At 42.1% G+C, this 27,875-nt stretch overlaps 1 protein-coding gene across 1 annotated transcript in view; it reads left to right on the top strand.

Moving 5' to 3' along the window:
* The window catches only part of ADCY1 (adenylate cyclase 1), a 278,084-nt gene that overhangs the window by 134,165 nt on the left and 116,044 nt on the right, over positions 1-27,875 (top strand). The window contains exons 4-5 of the mRNA XM_059728633.1: positions 3,609-3,720; positions 21,928-22,055. Coding sequence (XP_059584616.1) covers positions 3,609-3,720; positions 21,928-22,055 — 240 coding nt within the window. The remainder of the gene's footprint in view (positions 1-3,608; positions 3,721-21,927; positions 22,056-27,875) is intronic.

Genomic DNA, 27,875 nt, shown 5'->3' with positions numbered 1-27,875 from the left:
ATGCATGGTCCAATATGTCCATAGCATGAGACAAGAACCCTGCAATGTAATAACCCAATCGTATAAGTAAACTTTAGTATAATGCTTGGACTTATTGGAGTTGAGGTTTCAACACAGTTTAAGGAGAAGATGAGAGCTGTCAGTGGCAAAAGAACAGGTTATGACCTATTTAGAAAAGCTGGATGTGTAAAAGTCCTTGGGCCAGATTTGCTATATCTGATGGTGCTAAGGAAGTTGGCCAATGTGATTGCAGAGCTACTGCCCATTATCTTTGAAGCTCATGGTGATTGGGAGAAGTCCCACACAATTGGAAAAGGGCAAATATAGGTCTCTTCCAGCTTTACTTTTAAGGGGTTCCATTAAATCAACAGTAATACTGATGTGTTTTATACATCACTGTAACTGTTACCTAAAATGCAGTATGGAAGAGGCCTACTATAGTGCTAATTATAGATTTTGCATCATCATATATGTATGTCTAAAATGTTTTGGGTTACTTCATTTTTATTAAGAAGCAACAGGCCAAACAAAATCTGCATCGTGTGACCCAAATGTTGAAGCTTGAGGATTAACATATAAGCCAATTAAGTATTCCTTTTAAAATGAATGAAGACCATTTACTACAGCCTATGATTAAATAACTACAAGCTCTTGATATACTTGCCTTTATGAACTGTAGGTCAGTTTCTCATGACTACTTTTAAGTATTTTAGTATCTATAGCTTCTGACAGGACAGAGAAAGAAAATGGAGGATATTTTATAGAAGCAACAATACACCAAAGGAAAATAGAAGTTATATTAAATTGAATATAATTAAAGTATGACAGGTGGGTGGTGCATTTGTCTACAGCATTGTGTTTGGATTCCCCCCCCCCCCTTCTTTTGCTTTTTAATTTTTTGGCAACCTGGATTCAAAAAAGGAGTTAGGTAAATCAAATTGGTTGGGGTCAATCTATCATTGTCTTAGAGCATATCTCAAAACCTTCAATTACATCAATTAAAAGAAAGAAGACTGAACGCTTTTGTGTGTAAACCTGGAGAGCATATGTTGGCACTCTTGTACCACAGTGTATCTATTTCATTCTTTTATCAGGCTCATCACAAAACACTAAAAATGGAGTGCTTTGTGCATATTTTGTATTTTAAAGAATTATGATGAAACATCATGGGAATGATGTAAATTATCAGTCTCCTTAAAGACGTGTGTTGCAGCTTACACATTTAGTATGTAAAATTTATTATTATATGAAACTCTTTGAGCACTTTTACACATGCTCTGGGAATGGGGCGGGGTGGGGGGGGAGGCTGCCACTTTAATTAGAGTAGCTCCAAGAGTTGCTCTAATTAAAGCGCCACCACATCTATTGTATCAGCATCCCCATACTTAAAAATGGCAGCAAGGTTGCTTGAACTAAAGCTCATTCACCAAGCTTTAGTTCAAGTGCCCCTGCTGCCATTTTTAAGTGTTAGGATGCTGATACACAAGATTCAGGAGGCTCCTGGTAAATGGTAGTTGCCACGCTCCAGCAATTCCAGCATGTTGGAGCAGCCTCCATGCTCATTTATAGGTGGCCTTTGACTTTAGGTGGTTGGGTTATACATTAGGCTAGGTTGGGGGAATGAACAGGTGTTTCAGGGGAGGAAGGATCATAGCTTGAAGGAAATCAAAATAGTTTGTGCAGACCCTGGAGTTTGACTGTTATATTTCCTCTTATGTGAGTAGTTTTGTGTGAGGGATCACACTGAGATGACTTCAGTTAGGCAAAAATGTGAGAAACTAGTTAGGTTTGTAATTCTAGCATCTCTTATTTTTAAGACTGAAGAGTTCTTTTAAGAGAAGATGTGAGAGGCATGGATTTCTTAGGATGATATCTTTTATTGGACTAACTGCATAGTTGGAATAGAGTTAGATAAGCTTTTGAATGCAAGACACTCTTTGTCAGGTCTGAGGAGTGAAAGCCAGCACAGCATAGTACAAAACAGAAGAGGAGGGAGAGAAATTCCCAGGGGTAGCAGACTAATAATTGGCAGAAGAAAACCAGCTGTTTACTGGGAGATCAAGGTCTATCAAAAGGTATTAGGAGAAAAGGTATCTGTAGTGGGTTATCATAAACTGAAGCACTCCAAATGTATTTACATTAAAGTGATTTAGGGCACATGTCTAGATGGCCATCTTTTAAGCCTAAATAAATATTCATATGTTCCTTAGCAGGCTGAGTCTCGTAGATGTATAAAATTATGCCATTTTATCTGCCCCCACAAAAAAATGTATAGTTTCATACCACAAGAAATAGAAGAATGATTAATGTAGAAAAGGCCATTTGGCATGTAAGGCCCATTGGAAATTAGTTGGACATAGGTGTTTACCTGTCTTGGACTCTAAAATTATTAGTCTATATTACACTTCCAGGGTACCATTGTATGTATCTAGAAAAATAAAAATAAACACCAACTCCAAGTCTCAATCCAATATCTTTGTTCTTTTATCTGTTTTGCAACCTTTATTCAATTTGGCTCTTGTACTCTTCCCCCTATGCCTATTTTCCTATATATGAATAGCAATACAGACAAGGTACAAAAGTTTGGTAAACTTAGAGAGGAAGAAGGGTCAAATGGTTAAGCCACTGATTCTCTATAATGGTGCCATGTGGTGCTGCAGACATATCTGTAGTGCCACATACCATATGACTGCTCCCAGTGGGGGTGTTGGGCCACACTGTGCTCAGGGTGGGAGGCAGTGGTGCTGAGAAGGGGGATTGGGTGGGCTATGGTGAATTTTGGGATTGCTGCGGTCCCCGTCCCTTCCCCATAGCCCCCTCCCGGCGCTGCCACAGCCCACCCCAAGTGCAATCTGGCCCAGCCCCCCCCTTGCTAGGAAGAGCTTAGCATAGTCCCGGTCCCAGCCCACAGTGGCAGCCTGCCTCCCCCCGCACAACTCCAGGGGCACATGCCCCCCCCCCCATGCCCTCCTAGGGTATGCGCAGTGGTGGGAGCTGCCACCCCCTCCCTGTACTGGGCATCCCCCAGACAAGCCACTTGTGACTTCATCCTACACCTTGCCCTGCCCTGGCTGTGCAGCGCCAACCCTGGCCCCACTCCCACTCCCTCCTCACCCCTGCTGCAGCTTCTGGAAGCCTGTGGCCAGGCTGCCTTGCGGCCTTATCACTGCTCTGCATTTGGTGAGAGTTAAGCCCCTTTAGCCCTCGCTTCCGCTGCCTATGATGACTGTTTCCTGTCTGTAAAATGAGGAAGTGTACCCCTTCTCCTAAAGTACCCAGAGGATTAATAAATGTAAGACAGGAAGAAGCTCAGATGCCATCATGAGGTGGAATATAAATAAAATAGCTATAAAGAAATAACTTGATATCCCAGGAAATCTCCTGTAGATTTGAAAACAACACAGATCCTCCTGGTTCCTAATCTCTCTACTTTCAACCACAAGATAAAATACTAAATCTTTGAAATTTGTCTTCTGAATAGCACTGCAGGATTTGTCTGAATTTGTGCTTAAATTGTATTTACTAGATAGAAGAAGATAATTAGAATATTACAGTATGAAGGTACGTTCTGCAATAATGTCTCCATGTCTTCTTCCTTCTCTTTACAGCATTTTGTTTGCAGACATAGTGGGGTTCACTAGTTTGGCATCGCAGTGCACTGCTCAAGAGCTGGTGAAGCTTCTGAATGAACTCTTTGGCAAGTTTGATGAATTAGCCACAGTAAGCATGCCATTCTTTTTTTTAATTTAATTTAAATTGCTTTTAGTATAATGATGATTTGCATGAAGTTCATATGTTAAAGAACTGATATAGACTAATTTCTAGTCCAATTTCTACTGCAGGGTCCGTAAATCATGAGTATTTAGGCTTCTGTTCTTCTGTTCTCTTTCATAGTCTTGAGATAAAGCAGTCTATTTAAACCGTCAAGGAAGAAGCTACAATGGATATTTTAAAAAATATTTGTTCTCAGTTCTCTTCACTGAACCTGTTTGTATATAGGGGAGAAAACTATTAAGATAAATACTAATATTTTTACCATGAATACAAACAAAATAATACCGTGGAAAATGGTAAATGCAAAATATACAATGCAATCTACTGGTGATATGCATTGGGAGCCATACTTCGGTTCCTCGCAAACAACTGCAAGTGTCTCAGAAACTGTGGTTACCCATCAGAGAGACAACTGTAGATATAGTAGCTGCTACATAACTAGAAATATTTTAAATTTTCTCATAGCATTTACATTATGCTAGATGTGTTACAGAATATAAAGACTGGCATGTTTGTTCTCTGTAAGATCCTTTATTCTTAGAATACAACAGCACCATAACACCTGAGAACTTGCAGTCAATGTGAGATGGGATGGATAGATGGATGAGGATGCCCAAATAAGTTCTCATTTCCTGTTCCCAATTATGTTCAATAATATGAGTGAAACACTCTTTCACAAACAATTCACTAACCAAGCATCTTCTCTTCTGATTCCACACAGCAACTGAGAGCATGCAATTTTGCATCTATTCTGCATGGACGCTATCCCATTCTCTCAGAACAAATCCCTCAATCCTCACCATTACTGAGGTCTGTGGGTATTTTCACCCCTGGTTCCCTGGCTCAGCTACTTGCTGAGAAGACAGATGGCAATGTTTCACAGACTGGAAGAAGTCTTCTGCTACATGTGATATTTGTGGGGTTGAGGACTTTTTCCTCTGTTGCCTAGGAGGATGAGAGCAACATGGGATGCGTAGAAGTCATCATAGGTGGCAAGGACCAAATTGTAAAATATCAGGTTTTACCATGCAAAAAGCAGGATCTATTTGCAATATCTTTTAGTGGACCAACAATATAGTCAGTTTAAAATACCAGTTTAAAATACCAGATAGAACAATTACTTTTATCCCATTAAATACATTAAATACATGAAAGTGGTCACTTAAGGAAAGTAGGCAGTAAATCTGTGGAACAAAGAGAAGGTACTAGAAGTAGTTAAAACAGCTGAGCTAGATAAACCTATTTATGTAGAAGGAATAAAACTGCAAAATATCCCATAGTTATCTCTGAATAAATTTTGCAGAGGGGACTGGTAATCTGTAAAGAGTCATAAAACCATTATCTATGTTAAGTCCAGGGATTTTAACATCCAGTTAACTTAACATTTTTGTTCCCAGACCCACCTTCTCAAAGTATTACATAGGTTTCTCTTGAGGACGAGGACTGAGAAGCAGAGATGGATTGATTGTTGTGTGAAAAGTATTCCCCCACTGGTGATTTGAGCGTTTCTACATTTTATCATTTTTCTGTGAGAATTTATTCTGAAGTGTAGTGAATGGTTATCTAATTTCAGCAACCAAGTTTCCATGAGCGGATTTAGTGCACTGCATGAGATATCTCATTTTGTGATAGTTATGTTCAGGATCTCTGGATTTTGATGTTTCTGTTGTGTTGAGTTGGTAGTAATGATGGTCGAGGTGTATTGACAGTTTTTACATTTGGGTGGGGGGTTGGGAAGTTGTGAAGACCAAGGGAAAGGGGGAGAAGGGGTTGAATGATTTAGTTTTTTAGGTGCCACCCTCCCCTGCCTTATGCTTGCCTTCAGATTAACACAGCTAATGAGCTTTCTACTCGCAGTCCAGGAGTTGTGAAGGTGCTGATTGAACTTTCTCTCCTGTCCCTCAACACTTCACTTCCTGGTGTTCAGGCCTCGGGTAGACAGCTACATACAGGTCAAATTGCTGCAGCAAAATCAGTGAATTGTTCTCCTTTGAACTATTCTCTGTATATACCAGGCAGCAGCCATTTCTGGGCTTCATTTCCATAATAATGAAGCATCTACAACTTCTGTTGATGCACTTTTTAATTATTTGGAGTCTAATCCCACTTCAAGAGATGTTCTTTCTCCCTTACAAGCTCCCTATGCAGCTTTACATTTGATCATTTTTCACCAATAAAAGAACTCTCTTCACTATGGACCAGGGTCATAATAGTTGATGGAAGTCTTTCCGCTCATATTAACTGCTATTTGTTTCTTTTTAGGGAACTAAGAACAGATAGTTAAAATAAAAAACAAATATGCAAAATCCAAAAATTCAGTGGAACTCAATATTATTTTTCATTTATAAAGAGACCACTGAAGTTATTATATATCTTCCCTTTCTGTAAAATATGATTTTCTCACGTTCTCTTCCTGTGAAATGGGAAAGTAGTGTTATCCTTCTAACAGGTGGAGAACTGAGACATAAAGAAATTAAAGGCCACATTCTTAAATTACTGAGAATTAGATGTCCAGGGTCACAAAGGTGTCACAACCCAAGGGTGTGATTTTTTGTTTGTGTGTGCTTCGGCACTGCTAAATTATTTTCCCGCCGTTCGTAGCTTTCTTTGCAGGGTGCATTTCTTCGTTGCAGCACAGAAATGCACGTTGCAAGGAGTTCCCGCCATTTGTATTTAGATTCGTGCCCCACTATTGGCCAGTTCTAAATTATTCCTACGTGGCGGCTAGCGATTGGCTTGCTAGCCGTATAAGAGGCTTGAGTGGTTTCCGCCCAAGTTGGAGGACTCCACGAACATCAGGAGGAGGAGACTTCACGTCTCGTGAAGATCTCTAAGCACTGCAGAGCCTATTGGACCCAGCGAGAATATCAAGAAGGCAACAGGGGTCTGATCAGCCTCTAGCCTCTCCCCGTCGCCGAGCGAAATCCTCGATGTACCCTTTCCCTGTGCGCACAAGTTCCACGGAGCCTCGAAAACTTCGCGTGAGTGAATCCAGAGCTCTGTCCGAGTCCTTAAACTGGGACTTAAGCAAAGTATTCCTGGAAGTTTTCCAGCCTGCACCGCGACCATCTATGGTGTAAGTAAACAATCTTAAACAACCATTAAGCGTCCGTGCCTAATTCTAGCGTGCCGCCTGCCTTCCCCGACCCGGCGTATCCAGGCTGCTGGCCACAGCCCGCCGTGCGAAAAAAGGGCCTCGGATTGCTCCCGGCCTGCACAAAAGGAAGTCTGTGCTAGAGCAAGGCATTGGGCTGGTTCTCTTGAGTCACAGGCTAGTGCCCTAATGAGTGACCCATTTTACCTTTCCTAGGAAGGTCTCTAGAGTTTTTTAGTCTGTTTTGTATATAGATCTATATAGATTAGATAGCCAAAATAATATAGCAACATATATAGAGATTAGAAAATAATATATAAAACAAATAAATCTGCTTTTAGTAAAGTAGTTAAGCAGCTACATAACTGAAGCCAATGGGACTGGTGTGGGCTTAAGTGTACGCATATATTTAGGTAGACAGAGTTCTTTGGGTAGATGTGATATCTTTTATTAGACCAACTAAATAGTTGGAAAAATTGTTCTTTGCAAGCTTTCAGGAACAAACACTCTTCTTCAGGCATAGGGAGAGTCTGGTGGTGTTTTATGTGCTGTCCTGGGTAGAATAGAAGCCGATATGCAAAATGAAGGTCTGTGAAATGCAAATATGTGGCAGGGAGGATCAGAGGGAATGGGAGACAATAGGTGTGAAACAGGTAGGTGGTGGGGGGGGAAGAGAAAATGTTGAACTGGTGATAGAGTGTATCTGGTAAAATGTGGACAGGTTACCTGGGGTTATCAGATGTCAGGCAGGTTATAATATGTCATTGTCACGGTGGGGTCCTCTAGGAGGGCCGTGATCTCCTCGAGGTCCCTCACTCCGTGTCAAGGCCGGCCCAAGGCACCCTCTTATTCTCGCCCGCCACGTCTTGCTGGTAAATATAAGGTTAGGAGGCTGCCTATGACTCCCTGGGCACGGGTACTCCGACCTCTGTCCCCTCGGTCCTTCCGGACTCCTGTGGTCTCCCGGTATGACGGGTGCTCCCCAGGCACCCTAGCCTTATGGGCCACGCGTGGCTCCTACCACCCCTAATACCACGCCCCAAGCCTCGCTGATGTAATAGACGTTGGTGTGTCTACACGCCCACCTCCCGGGCCCTTCTTCTATAATCTAGCCCACTCTTGGGCCTTCCCCGTATGTGTCTACACTAGTGCCCCTTCCTGGGCTCTCTCTAACACAATGTCCCTCACTGGGACTCTTGTCCACTCTGGGACTTCCTGTCGAGCCACCGGTCTTTTGGGCCCACCGCACTATTACCCTCTCTGGTACGGGCTCACCACGCTGCTATCCCCTTTTGCCGGGGACAACCGCAGCACCTTGCCCTTGTCCTGGGTTCTTCTGCAGTGCTAGCCTTCACCCGGGTCTACTACACCCTTCTCGGGCTCCTCAGTAATCGCCCCTCCTTGGGGGCTGGGGTCTATGCACCCCGCAAGTGATGCCCTTGCTGGCGTCTGCTGCACCCGTCCTGGGCTTCCGAATATGGCGCTCCCCCTCTTCGGGGCTCGCCGCACCCACCTTGGGCTTCTCAATAGTTCAATATGGCGCTCCCCCTCTTTGGGGCTCGCCGTGCCCACCTTGGGCTTCTCAATGCTGCCCCGCTCTGGGGCTGGGGTCTACGTACCCCGCACACAACCCGGGGTCTTTGTTCCCCGCCCGCAACCCACTGGTTGCACTCCTTACTGTAAGCTGCGCCTGCACTGGCGTGCTAGCTACGCCTTCACTGGCGCTGCACCTTCACTGGCACCGGGGTCCCCATACCACTGGGGTTCCCCCTTAAAATACTGCGCCCTCACTCAGGCGCTGGGGCCCCCCATACCACTAGGGTTCCCGTATGAGGACACTGCGCCCTCTTGGTGCTAGGGCACCCCGCACTCTCTGGGGTCCCTATGAGGCCGCCTCCAATCCCTACAGCCTCACCCAAACCTCCGGTGTAATAAACAACCACAAAACATACTGCAAGCCTCCTGGCTACAACTAAAACCTATGGCACCTAGCCACTACAAAGTAAGCCGCCTGTCTATAACTTTGCACCATTACTCCAACCTTTGAAGCTCTCATGAGCTGTACTGGCCATCGGGCTTCTACCCATCTCTCGGCTGAGGGAGCTCCTGCCTCTCTGGCTGCTGGCAGGGAATTGCCAGCCTGGCCTCAGCCCTGGGCTTTATAAGGGCCAGGCCCTGCCCCCTACAGGCAGCTGGCTCCTCTTAGTTGCTCAGGCAACCTGCAGCTGTGCCCATTAGGCTCTGCCACGGCTCTCTCCCTGGCAGTTTCTCCTCTCTAGGAGCAGGCACTGAGGTGCCCTGCGACAGTGATAAATCCAATGTCTGCATTTAGTCCATGATTTTTTGCATCCAGTAGATTTATGAAGTGAAGTTCGTGGGTTGGTCTATGAAAGGTGTTTGCATATTGGTTTCTGTTCTACCTGGGAGAGTACAGGAAACACCACTGGACTCTGGTTGGTCTAGTAAAAGATATCACATCTACTGAAAGAACCTTGTCTGCCTATGTCCTTAGACCAACATGGCTGCAACCAAAATTCCACATACACTTAGGTAATTTGTAGAGTCAGGGCCTAAAAACTTATATTCCCACCTTCATTTCATATATGAATTTCATTGACTACATAGGAGCAATGAACCATTTGATAAACTTTTTAAGATTAGATTTTAGAAACCATTTAATTTAAATGGTTTCTAAAATCTAATCTTTTTGTAGAAGATGTTGTTCTAAGCGTGAAAAGAAATCTTTTTCCTCTTTCCTTCCAGCAGTGCACAGTGAACCAATATGCACTGTACTTTAGCAGGGTATGAGTGAGAACAAATGCCTTTTTTATTTTTCCTGCAGTAAAAGGAGTCTTGTAATCATGTCTGTTGCAGTCAGATGAAACAGGCAGTGATCCGTGATTTTTCACAGAGATGCTGATAAGCATGACTACTGGAGGAGTTTTGCATCTGATTATCTCAAATCCTCAGTCTGTCATAGTTGAAAACAATGGTATGCATTAAATGTCAAGATGAGGAGGGAAGAAAATGAATGGAAAATCTAGAACAGCTTAATGGTAGTGTGTATGTTCCCCATGGCTACCGAAGCATGATCTATGAACATGCATGCTGTATGTTGTTAGTTCTTAGGAAGGAACGTCAACTGGAAGTGGCAATTACAACAGCCCTTGGTAAAGTAACTGCCCTGTATTATAACAGTAATGTAAAAAAAAAAAAAAAATCCAAATCACCTGCCATTTTAAGGAAGCCTATGTGTGCTGAACTTCTGTTATGAGTATAGACTGGTTTCTACTTATACTGGTAAAAGTGTAATGTCTGGCTTAGAATGATAACTTGCTAACTAGGGTTAAGTCAATCTAAATGTCTGATTATACAAGCATTTAGGGAGGTTAAATTGGGCAAAAAATGGCAGGTCCGATCTACATTAGTTGACCTGAAGTGAACCAGCTTAGGTTAGGAATTGGTTAGTTTGATCTAGTGAATGTCTTTACACATTTGGAGTGCAACCCGGAACATGCTATTCTTGTCCCCTGCACCCCCCCAACCCCAGATGGACATCACCCCGCCCCCCAAGACCTACTAGACCACACTCAGTTCCAGCAACCTCCCATGCCCCATGGACCTGCTAGCTCCCATGAATCCACCTGCCTTTCCCCTATCCCAAATGCCTGTACATGCCACTACCAGTCTACATTTATGTGGCTTAAAGTGAGCCCCCGTGATCATAGACTGGGTGTGGCAAATGAGTGTATGCATCCAAATATATTTGTTCCTATCCTCCAATTCTTAGAGACTGGCTTATATTTTGAAGCATTAGGGTTTATATCTCTTCCTAAGCACATTTTTAACAATTGGAATTTGAACATTTTTATATCCATTTATATTGATTTTTTTTTTTTTAATCTTTCTGGGTTCTTTGCCTCACAATTGTAGCAGTGAGTTCTGAAGTCAAAGTGTAGAATATATGTAAATTCACACAAGGTTTCAATTTTGCCCCTATTACTTGCTTATCCGTTTGTTTTTTTCAGAAAGTAAATAGAAGTTTCTGATCTGCCGTCTTCATAGTATAGATTTTTTATGTCTTTTCTTAGTTTTCTCTTCCCTAAAGTAAAAACTAGTCAGTCTTTCTTCAAAAGTGTTCCATGTTCTTAATCTTTTAACACTTTCATTTCTGTTGAATTCTTTTTCCAGTGGGCTGAGTACAACTGAATGTTGTATTTTAGTGGAGGGCATACTTTTGATTTCTTTAATGGCAGTCTTGTGGGACATATGACATCTGGATTGGGTGATGTGTTGATGTTTGATGTATTCATTTCTAGCATCTCTTCTTTTGTAATCTTTTGTGAACAGTGCAGTTTTATTACCAAATAAAAATGTAGGTTTGGGATATAGGCAGACAAGGTTCTTTGGGTGAATCTGATATCTTTTATTAGACCAACTTAAATAGGTTTGGGATAGGTATCTTCCCAACATGGTATGTGAAGAAGTCTGATGCAAAGAAATCGTGTAGCTTATCAGCAATCTCTTAGTCTTCTTTAATTGTTCCCTTTTCTTGTAGATCTTCCCATAGGTTTCCCATATGTGGTATACTTGTAGAATGTCTTGTTTATGTTTGTAGACTTAGCTACTTTTCTTTTTAATCTGAGCCCAGAACCTAATATCTTCCTTATGACTTGTTTGTTTTAATTTATCTTCCTTTTTAATGCCTTCACTACAATTGGATTTCTGCAGTTTGTTTAGTTTACATAACCTCTTGAACCCTGCCATTTACCATAGCCAATGTACTACTTACCTTTTCCTTTCCCTTTAGATTTATGCAGACACTAGTACTTTGTCAAAACAATCCATGATAAAGCAGTCTTTCTTGATTTTTTGAGTGTAGGGCTTTTTTCCCCAATTAGCTTCCTCTCTTTTAAGAATTTCCACTTTCTGAAATTAAGCATCACAGAGCTACATTTCTTCCCTCAGAGATGATAAATGTATATTGTAGTTGATCTTACACAGGGATTCAATAATAGTTGCTCCTTAATGCGGTCTTAAGTACCATGAAAGAATTGATTTAAGAACAGCCTTTCCTCTTATATGCTTTAGAACTAACTGTTCCAAAAAAACAACTATTTTAAATTGCTTCTGTAAATGTGACCAATGCGACTAATTTATATGCCAATTATTAAAGTTCCTATTATTATAATTTTAGTTACCTTAGCCTATTTGTAGGCTTCTCTATATGGGCAGGTTAGTGCATAGTGAGTGCACTAAGATTTAAATTTAGGGTATGTTAGTGATTTTGCAGTGACTTCCCATGTGCAGATTTTTAGTTCATAGTAAGGGTTCATTTACCCAAGAAGGTTAGTATCCAGTAATCTAAAATGTGAATTTAATTTTATTCAATGTGCATCGAGTGCTTTTGTGCTTGGGAGCAACTCCTTTTTCAAACCCCTGAGGCTATTACTTCAGAACTGTGCACACAAAGAGCTGATATGGAGTAGCTAATATGCTGCAGATCAGAAGCGGTGGCTCTGCACCTTGGGCACCCGTGCAGCACATACGGCCGTGCTAGCTGCCATAATGCCAGTAATGTCAGTGTGGCCAGCCACCTGTGAGGCAGCTGCCCTTTTTGCGCACACATCCCCAAAACCAGTGCCCATGACTGCCACTGCCATCACTTTTGCTCAGTTACACTACTACTATAAATTCACACCCCTGCTTACTGTGGGCTAAAATCCCCATTTCAACAAGCCCTAAGTGTTGAAAGTGGGGAATGTTACTTTGTGGTACTAGTGAACACCAAGAACATTCACATAGGGAGGGACTTAACATTAACCAGGTAAGGAGTTTAGAGCTTGTTGAGGTAAGGTGAAAATTTATAGGACATAATTCCTCTTCACTATCTTGCACACGTTGCAGTCATTTTCCTCACTTAGATACAAGCCGTAGAATTTGTCCAAAAATTTTAATAGTATTCCAACAACTTATGATTTATAGGCCAGATCCAGCTTTGTCTCATAAATGCTTGAGTGACACTAAGCTTGTAAATGCAGTCCAATTACTGTTGAGTAATTCCTCTATAAATGTACTCTATAGTAGTTTTTCTACAGGGGAGTGCTGTAACCACTGGAATACAGAGCTTGTCCCATAACTCTTGGCTCTTGGCTGTCTAGTGACAGCTTCAACAGGAGGCCTGGATTATGTCCCCAGTTATCTTAGTCTAGCATGGTGATTTATAGATCTTTCTTGAAAAGGCAGGAGAGATGGAGGGCGTTAATATGGATCTTCTACTTTTGGGGGAAGTTCTCTAATTACTTGACTGTTCTAGGCTAGTGTTGGCACCAGTCAGCTAACTACCTGAACTCAGAAGCAGAACTAGGTTTTCTCAACTGCAGGTGAAGGTCACTAAGCATCAGTTCAAACAGATCTCTTAAAGTTTCAGCTGTGATTCTTTTCATTTGGAATCTTTTGTCTCTGGGATTGGACAGAAGATTTTCAATACAGCATGATTTCTTTGACTTAATCTATCCTTTAAAGTTTATAGGCAGGTATAATAGCACCCCATTGATATTTTCTCATTTCACAATATTTCTGTAATGCTTATTATGTAAAAGATACATGCTCTTTCCAGTCAATCTTTTCCCCAAAATATTAACCTTTGTCTCACTGCAATTTTCCTTAAACATGACATTTTTGAAAGCTTCAATACAGCTCAGTCAGCTGTTTCTGTGATGAGAAAATCTTATTAGAAAATGCTCTGTATTTCTTGATCTCTCAGATTTGAGTTCCCAGCCCATACCCCTACCCTTCTTGATATTTTGTGATTTTTTTTTTATATGGGGATCATGGAACATCACCAATGAATTGCCATTTGAGGTGCATGAGTGACAGAAGACAAGTAAATATTGTAGATGTTATAGCAGTATGTTGTTTTAATTGGGTTTTTTTGGTTTTTGATTTTACACAGGTAAACCATGGTAAATTGGTATTTCCACAGTGTATTATAATAGGACTGCAACATATATGACTGTTAAATAGATTCTTAACCTCAGAGAGAGCAACTCATTAGACCTTTCATTATAGTTAACTTACATTTTGACTAGTTGGAGTGGAATATCATGCTCCAACTAGTGGCAGGATTGTCCACACATGAAGGATGAGAACAACTAGTTTATCTTAGATTCTATACCTTATTAACAAATATTATGAAGCCAAATGTCTTTTGTTTATTGTGATCAAAATATGCTTTCAGTCATGGTATAATTCCCATACTGCTAAAAGATGGTACAGTGACAAAATTTCATCTTCACAGACGCATCACTGAATTACAAACTTACATACACTTGACTGGAGACAATTTTCTCCTGTCTAACCCATTCAGTCCACTTACTGTGGAGCTTTGTATTTTAGAGTCAAATTTGTTTTTCCTTTTTTAATATTCCTCCCATGTTTAGGAAAAGTTATTTCTTCCCTTTTAAGGACATATTTACTGTTATCACTATGATCATATCGCCATTATCCAGCTAAATTGAACTCTGTGGGCTAGTACATTCAGCTTGTTCTTAGGTTTTCTATAGGGATGAAACTAGGGAATGGAAGAAAGCAAACATAACTTTGTAAAGCTAGTCATGAAGACATTAAGTTCCACTAATGGTTTCTAGAGCCCTCTTTTTTTTAACCCTAAAGCTCAAAATTCAATTTGGCAGAAATGTATACACAGTGATAAGCATGATGCAGTGAAATCCTCTTATAATGGGCACGTGTACATGAAATGTTTACTGTGGGTCTGCCTAATTAACTCCGCAGTAAAGTCTCCGCATCTATATGTACAACCCTATTAAGCTGCAGTAAGCTAATAAACACCACCATAGGATAATACTTGTGTTTATAAGTACTGTCTTTCTGTAGAGTTATTTACTGCACAGTTATGTCATGTGCACATGTAGACACGGACGGGGCTGGCTGGGACACAAGGAAGCTTCAGTGTAGGGGTTGCCTCTCAGCTAGCCCCACACTGGAGCACCCTCCTACCCCAGCCAGCCCCTCTGCAGCACATTGAGCCAGATTGGAGCAGCTCCAGGCTGACCGGCTGACACCCCCCCAGATTCCCTGCTCCAACCTGGCTCAACGTGCTGTGGCCCCAGGCACATGTTCAGGGATGTCTTGAGTCTAAACAGGTTAAGAGCCATTATTATAGACAAAATAAAGCCACTTTCACTTTTCTTTTCATTTTTCTTGTTGTTTTTGTTACCTTAGGTATTTCTGCTACATTTTCCACATTCCTTGTTCCATTCAATGTGCATCTCTTTCATTGCACTGATTACTGGATTTTTTTTTTTTTCTGAGTGGTGGCAGTTAGTTAAAAATTTAAGGAGATGTCTGAATTCTTCAGAGACTTCCTACCAATGTGTTTAGTTTTGCATTTCTCATTAGCAAATTTTGTGGACAAATTGGAGATTCCAGTGGAGGGAAACAAAAATGGTTAGGGGCCTTTGGCACATAACTTCTGAGGACAGGATGACAGAACTGTGCTTATTTAGTGAGAGGAAGAGAAGACTGAGGGGGAATTTAATGGAGCTAAACTGTTCTCAGTGGTGGCAGATGAGAGAACAAGAAGCAATGGTTTCAAGTTGCAGGACGGGAAGTTTAGGTTGTTAGGAAAAAAACTTTCTCACAAGGAGAGTAGTGAATCACTGGAACAGCCTATCCAGAGAGGCTGTGGAATTTCCATCTTTAGAGGTTTTTAGGACCTGTCTAAACAAAGCCCTGGGTGGGATGATCTTGTTGGGAATGGTCCTAATTTGAGTAAGGGGTTGCATCAGATGACCTCCTGAGGTCCCTTCCAACCCTAATTTTCTATTATTATATGAATGTTAGTTGTTCTACTGTATTCTCATTAAGAATGTAAAACTTTCTGAAAATCTCAAATTGTCACCCAGTTATGGTTTTATCCTCTATATTTCTGATACATTCACAGAGTTCCAGAGAGAGGCCTGCATATAACAAAAGGAACTTGAGATAACATAGGCCTTAGAACATTTGTTGCTGGGGGAAACAAATCATTAAGACACATATGTCTTATTCCTCCTTCCAGACATGATGGATTTGGTTTTGTTAAGCATCTTTATTAATGATTTGGGTGATAGGTTTGAGTGCACATGCAGCAGATTTGCAGATGACACCTAGTTGGGTCAAATTCTAGATACCCTGGAGGGCAGGGCTAAGACCTGGATAGACTGGGAAAAATGATTTGCAGTCAATCAGATGAGATTCAACAAGGACAAGTGCCAAGTCCTGCACTTGGGATGGAATAATTGTGTGTACAGAACAGACCAGGAAATTATTGGCTGAGCTGAAGTACTGCAGAGAGGGACCTTGGGGTTAAAGTGGACCATAATCTAAATATAAGATAAAAGTAAGCTCTTGTTGCCAAAAAAGCCAACAGCATACTGGGTTGTATTAGCAGGAGTGTTACTTGAAAGCCAGTAGAAGTGATTCTTTCACTCTGTTTAGCACTAGTGAGGCCTCATTTGCAGTACTGTCTCCAGTTTTTGGCCCCACACTTTAAGGACTTGAATGGATTCGAAAGAGTCCAACATAGGGCAACACAAATGATTAGAGCCCTTGGAAGCAAGTCTGGGATAAGCAACATGGTGGGGGGAAGGGAGGAGCGAGGAGAAGCTGGTAGGTTCAAGGAGGGCAGGGAGTTCCTGTTTCAGGAAGGGGTAGAACAGCACAGTCACAGAGTTGGGGTGAGTGGCTGGCTTTTCCTAGCCCCAGGGTTGTGGTGTGAGCACATGTGTTCACTAGACTGGGGTGAACTATTTTGGAAGGGTTTATGCAGGTTGATCTAAATTTCAGATCCTAAGGTGAAGTAACTTAGATCAGGTATGTCAATTTCTAGATAATTTAAGACATACCCCCACCCCAACCACTCACCCCACCTTCCCCAACACATACCCATACACCCAACCAACCATACCCACACACAGCCCCGACATCCCGCCCACGCCCCACCCACAACCCCCACATATAACCCCTTACCCCCTCACATACACACAATATACAAGAGTAAGACTGTATTTTGAGCTATTATGCAACTGCCTCTATATACACTATGTAAACACACAAATCAAAACAAAAATATTTTAAAAATAAAATTAAAATAAGGTATAATAGATGTTTGATTCTTTTAGTCTACAGTTTTTCTTCCAGTTCCAAAATGGCAACCCCCACTCCCACAAAGAAGTACTTCTAGGGGCAAGGGAAAGGGCTTCTAGTGGCAAAGGTTAGGGATTAGAGGCAGGACTTCTGGCCCTGAGCCAGTGACCATGAAGTGAGGCACCTGTGAAGGTGTGGGGCTATCTTTGTGGTCCTTGACAGCCGACCAAAACTCATTAATTGGCCTTCCTGTCAAAATAATTGCCTGCCCTTGATTTAGATCAACCTAATCTTGAAGAGTTTGATCTAAATGTAACTCTTGTAGGTACCATTGTCTGTCTGCCCTTTTTTTTCTTTACCCTGTGCAAAGGCTACATGGTACTGGTATAAGCTTATTATCTATTCAAGCCCTCAGTTATAGTTGTAACCACTGATCCAGTAAAGTATCTCTATTCAAGAGAATCCTAATCACATGCTTTAGTGCTTTGCTGAATTGAGGTCTAAGAGTTCCTTAAACTTTGGTACTACTTTTCTTCTGTCTTGTTACATGGTCTGTGAATTCTGTTCCTTTTTTTTTTTGGGGGGGGGGGTGTTGTTTTTTTTTTAATAACCTTTGAGCATGAAACAAGACTATTTTTGCAAGAGATGGTGGGGCAGCAGAGGGAGGGAGCAGAAAAGAATCCTTTTGGAATTGCAACATCTTACTTTATTCCACAAAATGGATGGAGGAAATGATTTATAAAGCACTCAGTGGAAAATGTAAAGCAAGTTACTTAGCAGCTTCAAATAGTCTGCTATCTAATTCTGAAGAGTTAGGTGTCCACCTGATACAAATTAAGTGTTCTCTTGCCCAGAAGGAACTCTTTGCAGCTCATTTTGGCATTATCTCCATAAAACCCCACAGGTGGGCAACCTAACTGGCTAGCTCAATGCACTATAAATGCTAAGAGGTCCCGGCTCTTTCCATTAAGTGTATGAATCCGAAATTATCAACTTTTTAAACAGAAGCTGCTGGCATCAACTGTGCCTTGAATTTATAACTGCCATGATTGGAGTTTTGTGAAATCATGTTTTCTGGGCATCTCAATGAAAATGAGGAAAGGGAAAAGGTTGGTTTTGTTAATTTGCTTATCAATTTAAAAATTCATTTTTGTGAATACTTACTGGTAGTTGGCCCTAGAAATCGACTTCACAGGGTAAGCAGGGATAAACAAACATTTTGCTAGAGATCACTATATAGCAATCATTTGTTATAAACAGGGATCTGGGTTTTCTGTTTCCTACGAAAAAACAGAGAAAACCACAGATTTCCCCTTCTTATCAGGGAAAATGTAGATTTCTCCTTTTAGCAGAGAAACCCGTGGATTCCCTGGTTTTGCAAAGAGCTCTGCAGGCTGGTTGAGCTCCAGCTTGCAAGACCTGTTTGCAAACAGGGTGGGAAACCCCCAGACCTGCCCAGAGGGGGAGGGGGAGGGGAAGGGAAAGGGGGAGGAAGAAGGGTGGGGCCTGAGGCTCTCAGTCAGCCACTGCTTGGCTTAGCTCAGCCTCACTTCGCTCCTGGAGGCTTGTGCAGTAACTGGGGCTTGCAGGAGACTGGGGTCCCCTCTGGCATGGCTGGGGGGAGCCAGACGCTGGTCCCAGCCCTGCCTGAGCTCACAGAAGCAGTGGAGGAGCTGCTCGTGCTGCTTCTACTATAGTTGCCTGCTGTTTGGGGCATGGAGCTGCAGACTTGGGTCCATGGCCCCATATCCCTGGTAGCTGGGGGCCCCCTCTGGTAGGGCTGGGGGCAAAGGCTGTGGGTGGGAGGCAAGAGGCATGAGTAGGGTGGGGGGGCTGTTGTGAGGGTGAGTGAGGGCCACCAGCAGGGCTGGGGGAGGCATTGTGGGGAAAGCATTGGAGAGAAGTGAAGGGCACCAGCAAGGCTGGGGGAGGCATTAGAGGTGAGTGAGGGGCACCAGCATGGCTGGGGGGGGGGGTTTGGGGGCAGCGAGGGGCACCAGCAGGGCTGGGGGAGGCATCAGGGTGGGGTGAGGGGCACCAGCAGGGTTAGGGGGGGCTGCAGGGAGCTTTTAAATGGATTTGGGGGGGTTTGTCAGCAAATTTGCGATTTTTTTTTTTCTTTTTTGTTTGTCAGAGAATTTGTTATTTTTTATCAGAGAAAACCAGGATCCCTGGTTATAAATAAAATGAGGGAAACAGCAAGTGAAGAACATAGTGGAGATTTTCAAATAATGCTGGTGATTTAGCTAGATGTCTTCCACCAAGATGAATAGAAGAGACATGGCTACATTTCAAACACCAAAAACCAATCAATCAAACCAAAAAACCTAGTATTTTATTTTTCCTTCCTGAGTTATAGCTGATGTACTAAAAGTGGTCATAGACCAAACTCTGTTTTTACACCTTGTTGGCTGCATTTGAAAATATCCAGGTTGGTTGGATTCTGCCACCATGATGGAGGTAATAATTTAGTGCCTTCCCTTATCAAATTTGGATCTATGAAGTACACCTATCACATACGTTCCCCTCTCCTCCCCCCTGCCTTTGGCTTTTTTAAAGGAAAAGTATTTTCAACAAATCATTTTGTAATGAGGGGAGAATGTTGGTCATTTAACTGTTGTAGTGTCTATATTCCATATTTCTAAAATGTCTGTCTTTAGGATGACTTCAGGTTAGGTCAAACAGGCAGCTACTGGCTACAGACTACACACAGAATCATAGAATTGTAGAACTGGAAGGGACCCATAGGATCATCAAGTCCAGTCCCTTGCGGTCGGCAGGAAGTTATTGGGCTTAGACCAGCTCAGCAAGGTGCCTATCCAGCCTCTTATTGAATACCTCCAATGATGCTGACTGCACCACCTCTGGTGGGAGTATGTTCCAGATTCTAGAGACCCTTACAGAGAAAAAGTTCATCCTTATGTCTAGCCTGAATTTGCCCTCTATAAGCTTATGTCTATTTGTCCTTGTCCTCCCTTGAGGTGCCCTCCTGAAAAGTTGCTCCCCCAGATCTTTGTGTTCTCCCCTGATATACTTGTAGGCAGCCATCAGGTCACCTCTCAGCCTTCTCCTACTCAGCCTGAATGGGTCCAGTTCCCTGAGTCTTTCCTTGTAGGACTTATCCTCCATGCCTTTTGCCATATGCGTGGCCCTTCTTTGTACTCTCTTGAGCTTATCCATGTCCCTCTGGAAGTGCGATGCCCAGAACTGGACACAGTACTCTAGCTAAGGCCTCACCAGTACCAAATAGAAAAGGAGAAGCACCTCCCTGGATCTACTGGACACACATTGGCTAATACACGCCAGAGCTCTGTTTGCTTTCCTAGAGATCTCATCACACTGGCTCATATTCCTCTTCCGGTCGATTGTAACTGCCAGGTCTTGCTCAGATTCTGTGCCAGCCGGTGAGCCACCACCCATCGTGTAGTTGTGGTGAAGGTTTTTCCTATCCAGGTGAAGGACTTTGCACTTACCTGTGTTAAATCTCATCTGATTCTGCTTCGCTCAAGAGTCCAGCTTGTTGAGGTCTTCCTGGATCCTGGCCCTTTCCTCCAGTGTCCCTGCATTTCTCCACAGCTTGGGGTCATCCTCATACTTAATAATTGAGCTTTCCACTTCCTCATCCAGATCATTGATGGATGTATTAAAGAGAACGGGTCCAAGCACACATCCCTGGGGGACACCGCTGGAGACAGCTTTCTAGGAGGAGGCCAGCTCATCAATTACCACATGCTGGGAGCAGCCTCTAAGCCAATTGTCTACCCACCTCACTGAGGACTGTTCAAGTCCAGCACCTTCAAGTTTGTTTGAGAGAATCCTGTGGGAAACCGAATCAAAGGCTTTACTGAAGTCTAAGTAGCTCATGTCCACCAAGTGTCCCTCATCCAGATGGCTAGTTACCTGGTCATAGAAGGACACAAGGTTTGTCAGGCATGATCTACCCTCAACAAAGCCATGCTGGTTGGTTCTTAGCACCCCGTTCATTTCCGGCTTGCAAATGATGGCCTCCTTAATAAGTTTTTTAAATTTGTTTGCCATTTGAATGGGATAATTATAGTTATATGGGTAATAATTTCAGTATGGGCCTGTGTGTATAGGCCTAGCTGAATGAGTGGTATTGGATCACTAAATAACATCTACCATGGCCAGTGAAAGGAATCATAGGAGTATCTTGGTTCCTGGGATGATTCATCATAGCTGAGAAATGCCCCAGCTGGGAAGTGGTAGAAGTGCTGCTGCAATTAATGAAGCTGTCACTATCTCCATTTATTTTCTTAGAAGATAGATCTGGCCATATTACTGCTGCTGAAGAAATTTGCCAGTTTGTGCAAATATGAGACAAATTCCATAGCAATGCAGCTAAAGATGACTTCACCTTCTAATTTGACAATCTGTTATGTTCTCACATTTAAACTAGGAAGGAGCATGGTAATGTGGACGGTTCATCTGTCATATACATATATACATTTGTAAACTAGAAATCCATTTGAAGGCCAAATACTTCTTAATCCAACCTTTCCATAACATTTAAAAATTGCTTTGTTCCAGTCTTTGGATTTGTACTGGTACAAGAATGCTGTCAGTCTGAAAAGTATAGGTCCATTTTAATTGATGATTGGGGCTGCTTAGGTCTGGAGTTTTGTTCTGGGGACCTCTCATATTAATTGTATTATCATGGAATATTAACCTGCAATCTGGAATTATAAATTGGTTTGGTTGATGCCCAACCAACCAAGAAATGCTGAAGTGATCCCTTCTTCTATGTACAGAAGAGGGAAGTTCAGGATTGGGTTTCCATGATTCATGAATTTTATATAGTTTAGTGCAGTGAAACACAATTTTCTATGCAGAAATATATAATTTGTGTTGTAAATCTTAAAATATCTCTCTTTCTATCTATTTTATCAAAGGAAAACCATTGCAGAAGAATAAAAATCCTGGGGGACTGTTACTACTGTGTATCTGGACTGACCCAGCCCAAAACCGACCATGCTCACTGCTGTGTTGAAATGGGACTGGATATGATTGACACCATCACGTAAGTATCTCATATGTTGCATTCAAGATTGAATATCCCTGTAACATCTTTGTAGTGATCATGATTTATGGTAGCATGGAATATTTCACTTGTCATTATATTTATTTTTACATTGTGGCATTTTAGGCACAGATTTTTTCCACTCTATTTATTCAGTCTAATGAAAAAAGTATGTTTGTGTGTGTGAGAGAGTTAGTATGTGAACAACCACACTAAAGGGGAGTCATGAAGTACTCCTATTACCATTTGCTGTAGTAATGTAGATTGAACCCAGGAGAAGGGAATCTGGTTCCCATTTGTAGAATGTTAAAGCTGTTCTGTTCACCCACACCTCTCTATACATTCAAAGCTGATTGTGATGTACTTATATATTCCCAAATCAATTGTTCACTGATTTTTCTTTCTTGTCTGTTTTTAAACCTTTAATTTATTTTGCCTTTCAGAAATACAATGTGAAATTCATATTGCCTTTCAGAAAAGTATTGTTATGCTTGAGAGCTCTCCAATGATTGTTATTTTACCAAAAGGCAAGATGTGAATGTGAGAGAATTTTGAATGAGCTATTAATTTCTAAGCAGGATGTAGAGATGTATTTTACATGCTGAGGCTGGAGGGGGGGGAGAGGGAGAGGGGGAGAATCTTGTGTCTTTTTACTACTGCTTTTTACTACTGCATGTATAATATTTTTATAGTATATCTATTGGTTGTTCATGTGGTCATGTGCCCACACCAATTGATTTATTTTTATGAGCAGTGTAGCCTGGTGCATTTGGGCTAGATATGTTGGTTTTGCTATATGAGAAGTACATAGATATTATGCTAGGAACTTGCTTTCTGGAGGGAAAATAAAATATTTTAGTTCATATTAGCAGCTCTTGGTCTATAGCAAGTGTAAGGATTGATATCTCACAAACTTTAAAGTCTTGAAATGAGAGCATCTCACCTTCCCTTTGGGGAAATGGCTTGTACTCCAAACCCAAATTGTAGTCTGACTGCCATCCTTCAAATTTGGGATGTATTCTATTGAATGCTTTTTAAAGGTAGTTCAATTATGTTCATTGTATTTCTGAGTTCGGTGTTTCTGATTAAAGCAGTGGAGACCAGTTAATGCTGCTTATTGTATTGTACATGGTGATATCACCCAAAAGTCTTTGATTCTTGTAAATTCCCTGGACCTGAGTCTTGTGGGAGTATTAAATCATCCTGAGCCAAACCACTTTCACTCCCTGGGTACAGACAGACATTACACATAAACCAGTTTAAGTGATCAGAAATTGGTTTAAACCTTTAACAGAACAGATATCCAGTGCACACAAACCAGTTTGAAAATGGCTGAAACCAGTTTGAGATAAACCTGGTTGAGTGTAGTATCAGACTTAACTGATTTGGGTCAAACCGGTTTATACAGTGTCTGTCCCAGACCCCTTGCTGGTGTAAGCTAAATCACACTCCCCAAGCATCCCAGCATGCTGTCTGGGCTGGGCGAGGCTCTCTGCTCCACAGCAAGGCTGGCCCCTCCCCTCTGTTCCCTGGCTGCAGCTCCCACAAGACTGTGGGCTGCTCCCCCCACCTCACCACTCCCTGCTAAGCAGGAATTCCCACCTCCCCTCTCCCTTGCAGAGAGGTGTCTGTGTATTAGCTAGCAGACCACATGTTGGTTATGGTCCCTGCTGAATCAACAGGCAGAATCAACTGGTAGCTGGTAATGTCCCTTTGTTGTTTTTTTAATGGGGTGATAAACACTGAGTTAGGGGGTGATAAACACTGTTATCAACTCCTTACTGGGCTAATCAGTGTCCTGCTAGGGCCTGGCCACACCCCCTTCAGCTCAGTTCTGTGCAAGGGAAGGGAGGGCTGCTCTAGTGCCTCCCAGCTTCTAGCCTGAGCCACTGCAAGCATGTGCTGGCATTTCTGGGATGTCTGTACAGTTACAAAGTGATTCATCCTAGCCAGGTTAGACTAACCTGCGAAGATTGAATCAATTCAGACTCAGGCTTTTTGAATGTCTGTCCCTAGCCTACATGTGCTTAACCCCAGATTCCAAGCTATATCAACACTCCAAACCTACTACATCAAACATACAACATTTCTGATTTAGTCAGTGGAAGCAAAGAAGAGACAAGCTCACAGGATGTTGCACGCCCTGCTTTCATAGACAAGATCTTAGAAAAAATGCACAATGGTATGGTGTAGAATGAAGGTGTTAGTGGCCCTCACGGAGTGATCTACTCATATACCCACACCAGTTGGCAAGTATAGATGGCAAGGTTACTAGTAGCCTTGCCATCTATAAGCAAAATGAGCTGAAATGGTGTGCCAAAAAACCTTTACAATATCATCATGTAGTCTATACATAGTTTTTAGACATAAGATCTTTATAAAAAAAAAAAAAAACCTTTGAAGTTGTAGAAAATGTTAACTTTTCACCATTTTTTTTCTTGAGGCATGGATTTTCCCCTAGGGAAGTAACAGTTTGCCTTTCCAAGCCTGCAGATCCCTTGAATATCACAGGCCAATCAACATACACTTGTATGCTTTTGTATACAAACATTTAACAAAAAATGCTACTATATGTAAACAGTATACAGTAAAAATGTCACTGTATGTATACACTGTATACATGTATACTAACATATAAAAATAGATCATTAGGCTTCCTTGGAGGAGGAATCTAGAATCCATTCTGTATTGAGATCACTACTTGGCATGCCTTCTTTTTGGAAATCTCAGTTTTGCTAATATTAGAAATAAAATGTTCTCTTTTATTGTCTATTATCATGATAATGTACATTTCACTAAAAGTTTAAATTATAACAGAAGGAATGAAACAGATGGGCTGCTGTATATTATCTGGGCACGTTCAGTTAGAATTCATGGTAGAAGATAATTAACTGGTAATTTCAGCATTTTCTTTTTGACATGGTTTATAAATTAGAAAAGTGCATGCAGTGCATGCATTAGAGATGACAGGAGAGGACAAAAGGAGGAAAAGTCAAGGTTGATGGAGAAGTATTAATGGTATCAGATGTAGGAGTGTTTAAATGATAGAAGCTGATACTACGTCTTTACAAATATGCAATCCCAGTGATTTTCAGCGGAACAACTTTTGTGAGTAGCAGATTCTAGACATCTTGGTTGATTTGTATGTCCCCTCTCAGTTAAACTAATGTATTCATTCTGATCATGTCAGAAAACAGAGATGGGAATCCCAGGTTGTGTTACCTTTGAAGTCCATTCTAGATTTCCTTTGGCTTCAGTGTGAGTATCATTTGTTCAGAAATAGCTGGATTACGGTCAGCAGATATTTTGATTAGAACACATCGCTAAACCAGTTGTCTTGATGTGAAGAAAACTCAGTAGCAGTTGAACAGAATTTATTGGAGCTTTAAAGTCTTCATCTCTGGGAAGAGACCAAGTTTAGAAAATGTTTGTCCCTCAATCGGGGGTAAGCAATTATTTGAGCTTGAAGGGCCAGATAAGGAGTTTGGATGAGTTGTTGTGAGGTGGGGTGGGAGGTGGTTGGTGCTGTCCTGGTCCAGTGTGGTGGGGAGGCTCCTGAGGGAGAAAATTGATCCTATCTGGGCCATGGCCTATACACCGCCGAAGTCAGACTCAGCCCCACTGCCCAGGAACTCCAACCCATCCTCCTCACACCCTGTGGGCACAGTGGGTCTCCATGGAGAACCCCCCGTAGGCAAGGCACACTTGGCAGGGTAGATGAGATGGGGCTGTGGGTGGGCAGAGATCAACATCTGGGGACAGGACAGGACTGTGGAGCTTGGGTCAGGGCCTGGATTGCGAGACTAGGGCCAGGATCTTGGGGTGGTGACAGCATAGGGCTGGGATCATGGGGGTGGTGACAGTGCAGGTCTGGTATTGCAAGGTGCTGACACCACAGAGCTGGGATTGTGGGGCTGTGACAGCATGGGGCCAGGACCTGGGGTAGAGCCATGATCCCCTCCTCACACGTCCCTGCGACAGGCAGAGATTCTGCAGGCAGAGATGTGCGGGGAGCAGATCGCAGCTCTGTCTCAGGCTCCAGCCCCACACTGTCACTGCCTTGTGATCCAGGCCTTGGCCAAACCCCGCCTACCCATCCCACTCCTAGACGTGTGTTGGCTGAGGGCATTTTAATTAGAGCAGTTCCTGAGAGCTATCCTAATGAAAACACCTCCCCCTCCGCCCCGGAGCATGTGGATTCTAGGAGCATCCTTTGCTGTGGCTCTCAAGCATACCTGAGACAGACATCTTGAGAGTGTGTGGGGGAGGTGGTGACCATGGCTGCTTGAAAGACATGCTCTCCAGGCTCATGATAAAGACATGCTTTTAGTTTTTGATGCAGCAAACAGACATGCACACAACTAGTTCCGCTGATTCCAGTGAGCTATTCATATGTCTGAATAGTGAGTACATGCACTAGCACTTGAATCAGGCTCTTAGATTGAAAACTTTTTGGGACAGAGACCATTTGCTATAGTTTTAGTGCCTAGAAAAGTGGACCCTCAATCTTTCTCAATTGCTTGGGTGTAATAAATGAATATGAGCTAACTAAAAATATGTGCTCATCTTTTAAAACTTCTGTGAGGATGTTCTTTCTTTAAATGACTCTAAATATGGCCCTGCATTTCAGTGCCATTTGACAGTGTGCTGCTTCTTACCATAAGACTAAAGCTATCAGACCATCAGATTTAGCACATTTTTGGGAGTCTCAAAGACATTTGTCAGAAAGAAATTTGTCTCAGAAATCTTCCTGTCATCCTTCCAATTTCCTCTGTCTTCCTTGGAGTAATCTCTCCAAACACGCTGCCAATATTAAACTATGGGTACTGTGTGTGATGCATCTCTTCTGTGACTTTAAAATTCCTATAGTGCTGTATGCTTCTCCTTGTTTTGCCTGCATTTTGCCCCTAAAAAAGGAGCAAAATCCATCCCTATGCATACATATAGAATCAGGACTAGGTACAAGTTGCGTCCTAGTCGGTAGTGAAAGTAAATGGGAAATGAGTGTTGTATAGACCTGGTGTTGGCCCTCTGCATGAGGTGAACTTCACCATAACTCTTCACTATCATACTCATTAAACTGACTTGTTAGCATTTCATTGGCACATGTAAGGTGTCATTATCCATCTCCAATATTTAAATCATTTTCATCATATTTAAATCATTTCCTATATTATGAATTTCCTATATTATTCCAGTCCCCCATAATATTTAACATCACCTTAAAATGTCCAAAAGGTTGCATTTATTATGACAACTTCCATGTTGTCAAGTGTTGCTACTGGTTTTCCTCCTTGCCTAGGTAAAGTTGGCTATAAGTTGGAGCCTCAGCCTGGTTTAGAGGGGGTGATTTATGAGTGTTTAACAGCAAATAATGACACACATCTTTCCTCACAAAATGATATACAAGTTGCATCTAAAGAAACCCTTCACTCAGTACACAAATACGGTTTCTCAGGGGATGAAAAGTGTATTTAAAAGCACTTAGCGCCACAGGCCAGGAAGTGAAGGATAGTCTCTCCAATGGAAAATGAAGACAGACTTTGGGTAAGTAGAATATAAATATTAGACTTGGAATTTTGCCAGAACACTGGAATGAACATCCATAAACCTGTGGAAAGTGTTCAGGTATCTTTAGTCATTACCTTTAAGTATACATCCCATCAGATAGATGGCACCTTTCATATTACAGTACTCCCCAACATTATACCTGAGGACAGTGCAGCACCAACTTGGAGAGAAATATGCTATCACCTGAAAGATTGGCAATGGTTCCAGCACTTAACTCTAGATGTTGCTGGGGCAGACTGCCAGTGCTCT

Source organism: Alligator mississippiensis, chromosome 5, assembly GCF_030867095.1.
Source record: "Alligator mississippiensis isolate rAllMis1 chromosome 5, rAllMis1, whole genome shotgun sequence".
In the NCBI taxonomy this organism is placed as follows: domain Eukaryota; kingdom Metazoa; phylum Chordata; order Crocodylia; family Alligatoridae; genus Alligator; species Alligator mississippiensis.
Note: the sequence above shows the minus strand (reverse complement) of the source record. Positions and strands in the feature narration are given on the sequence as shown.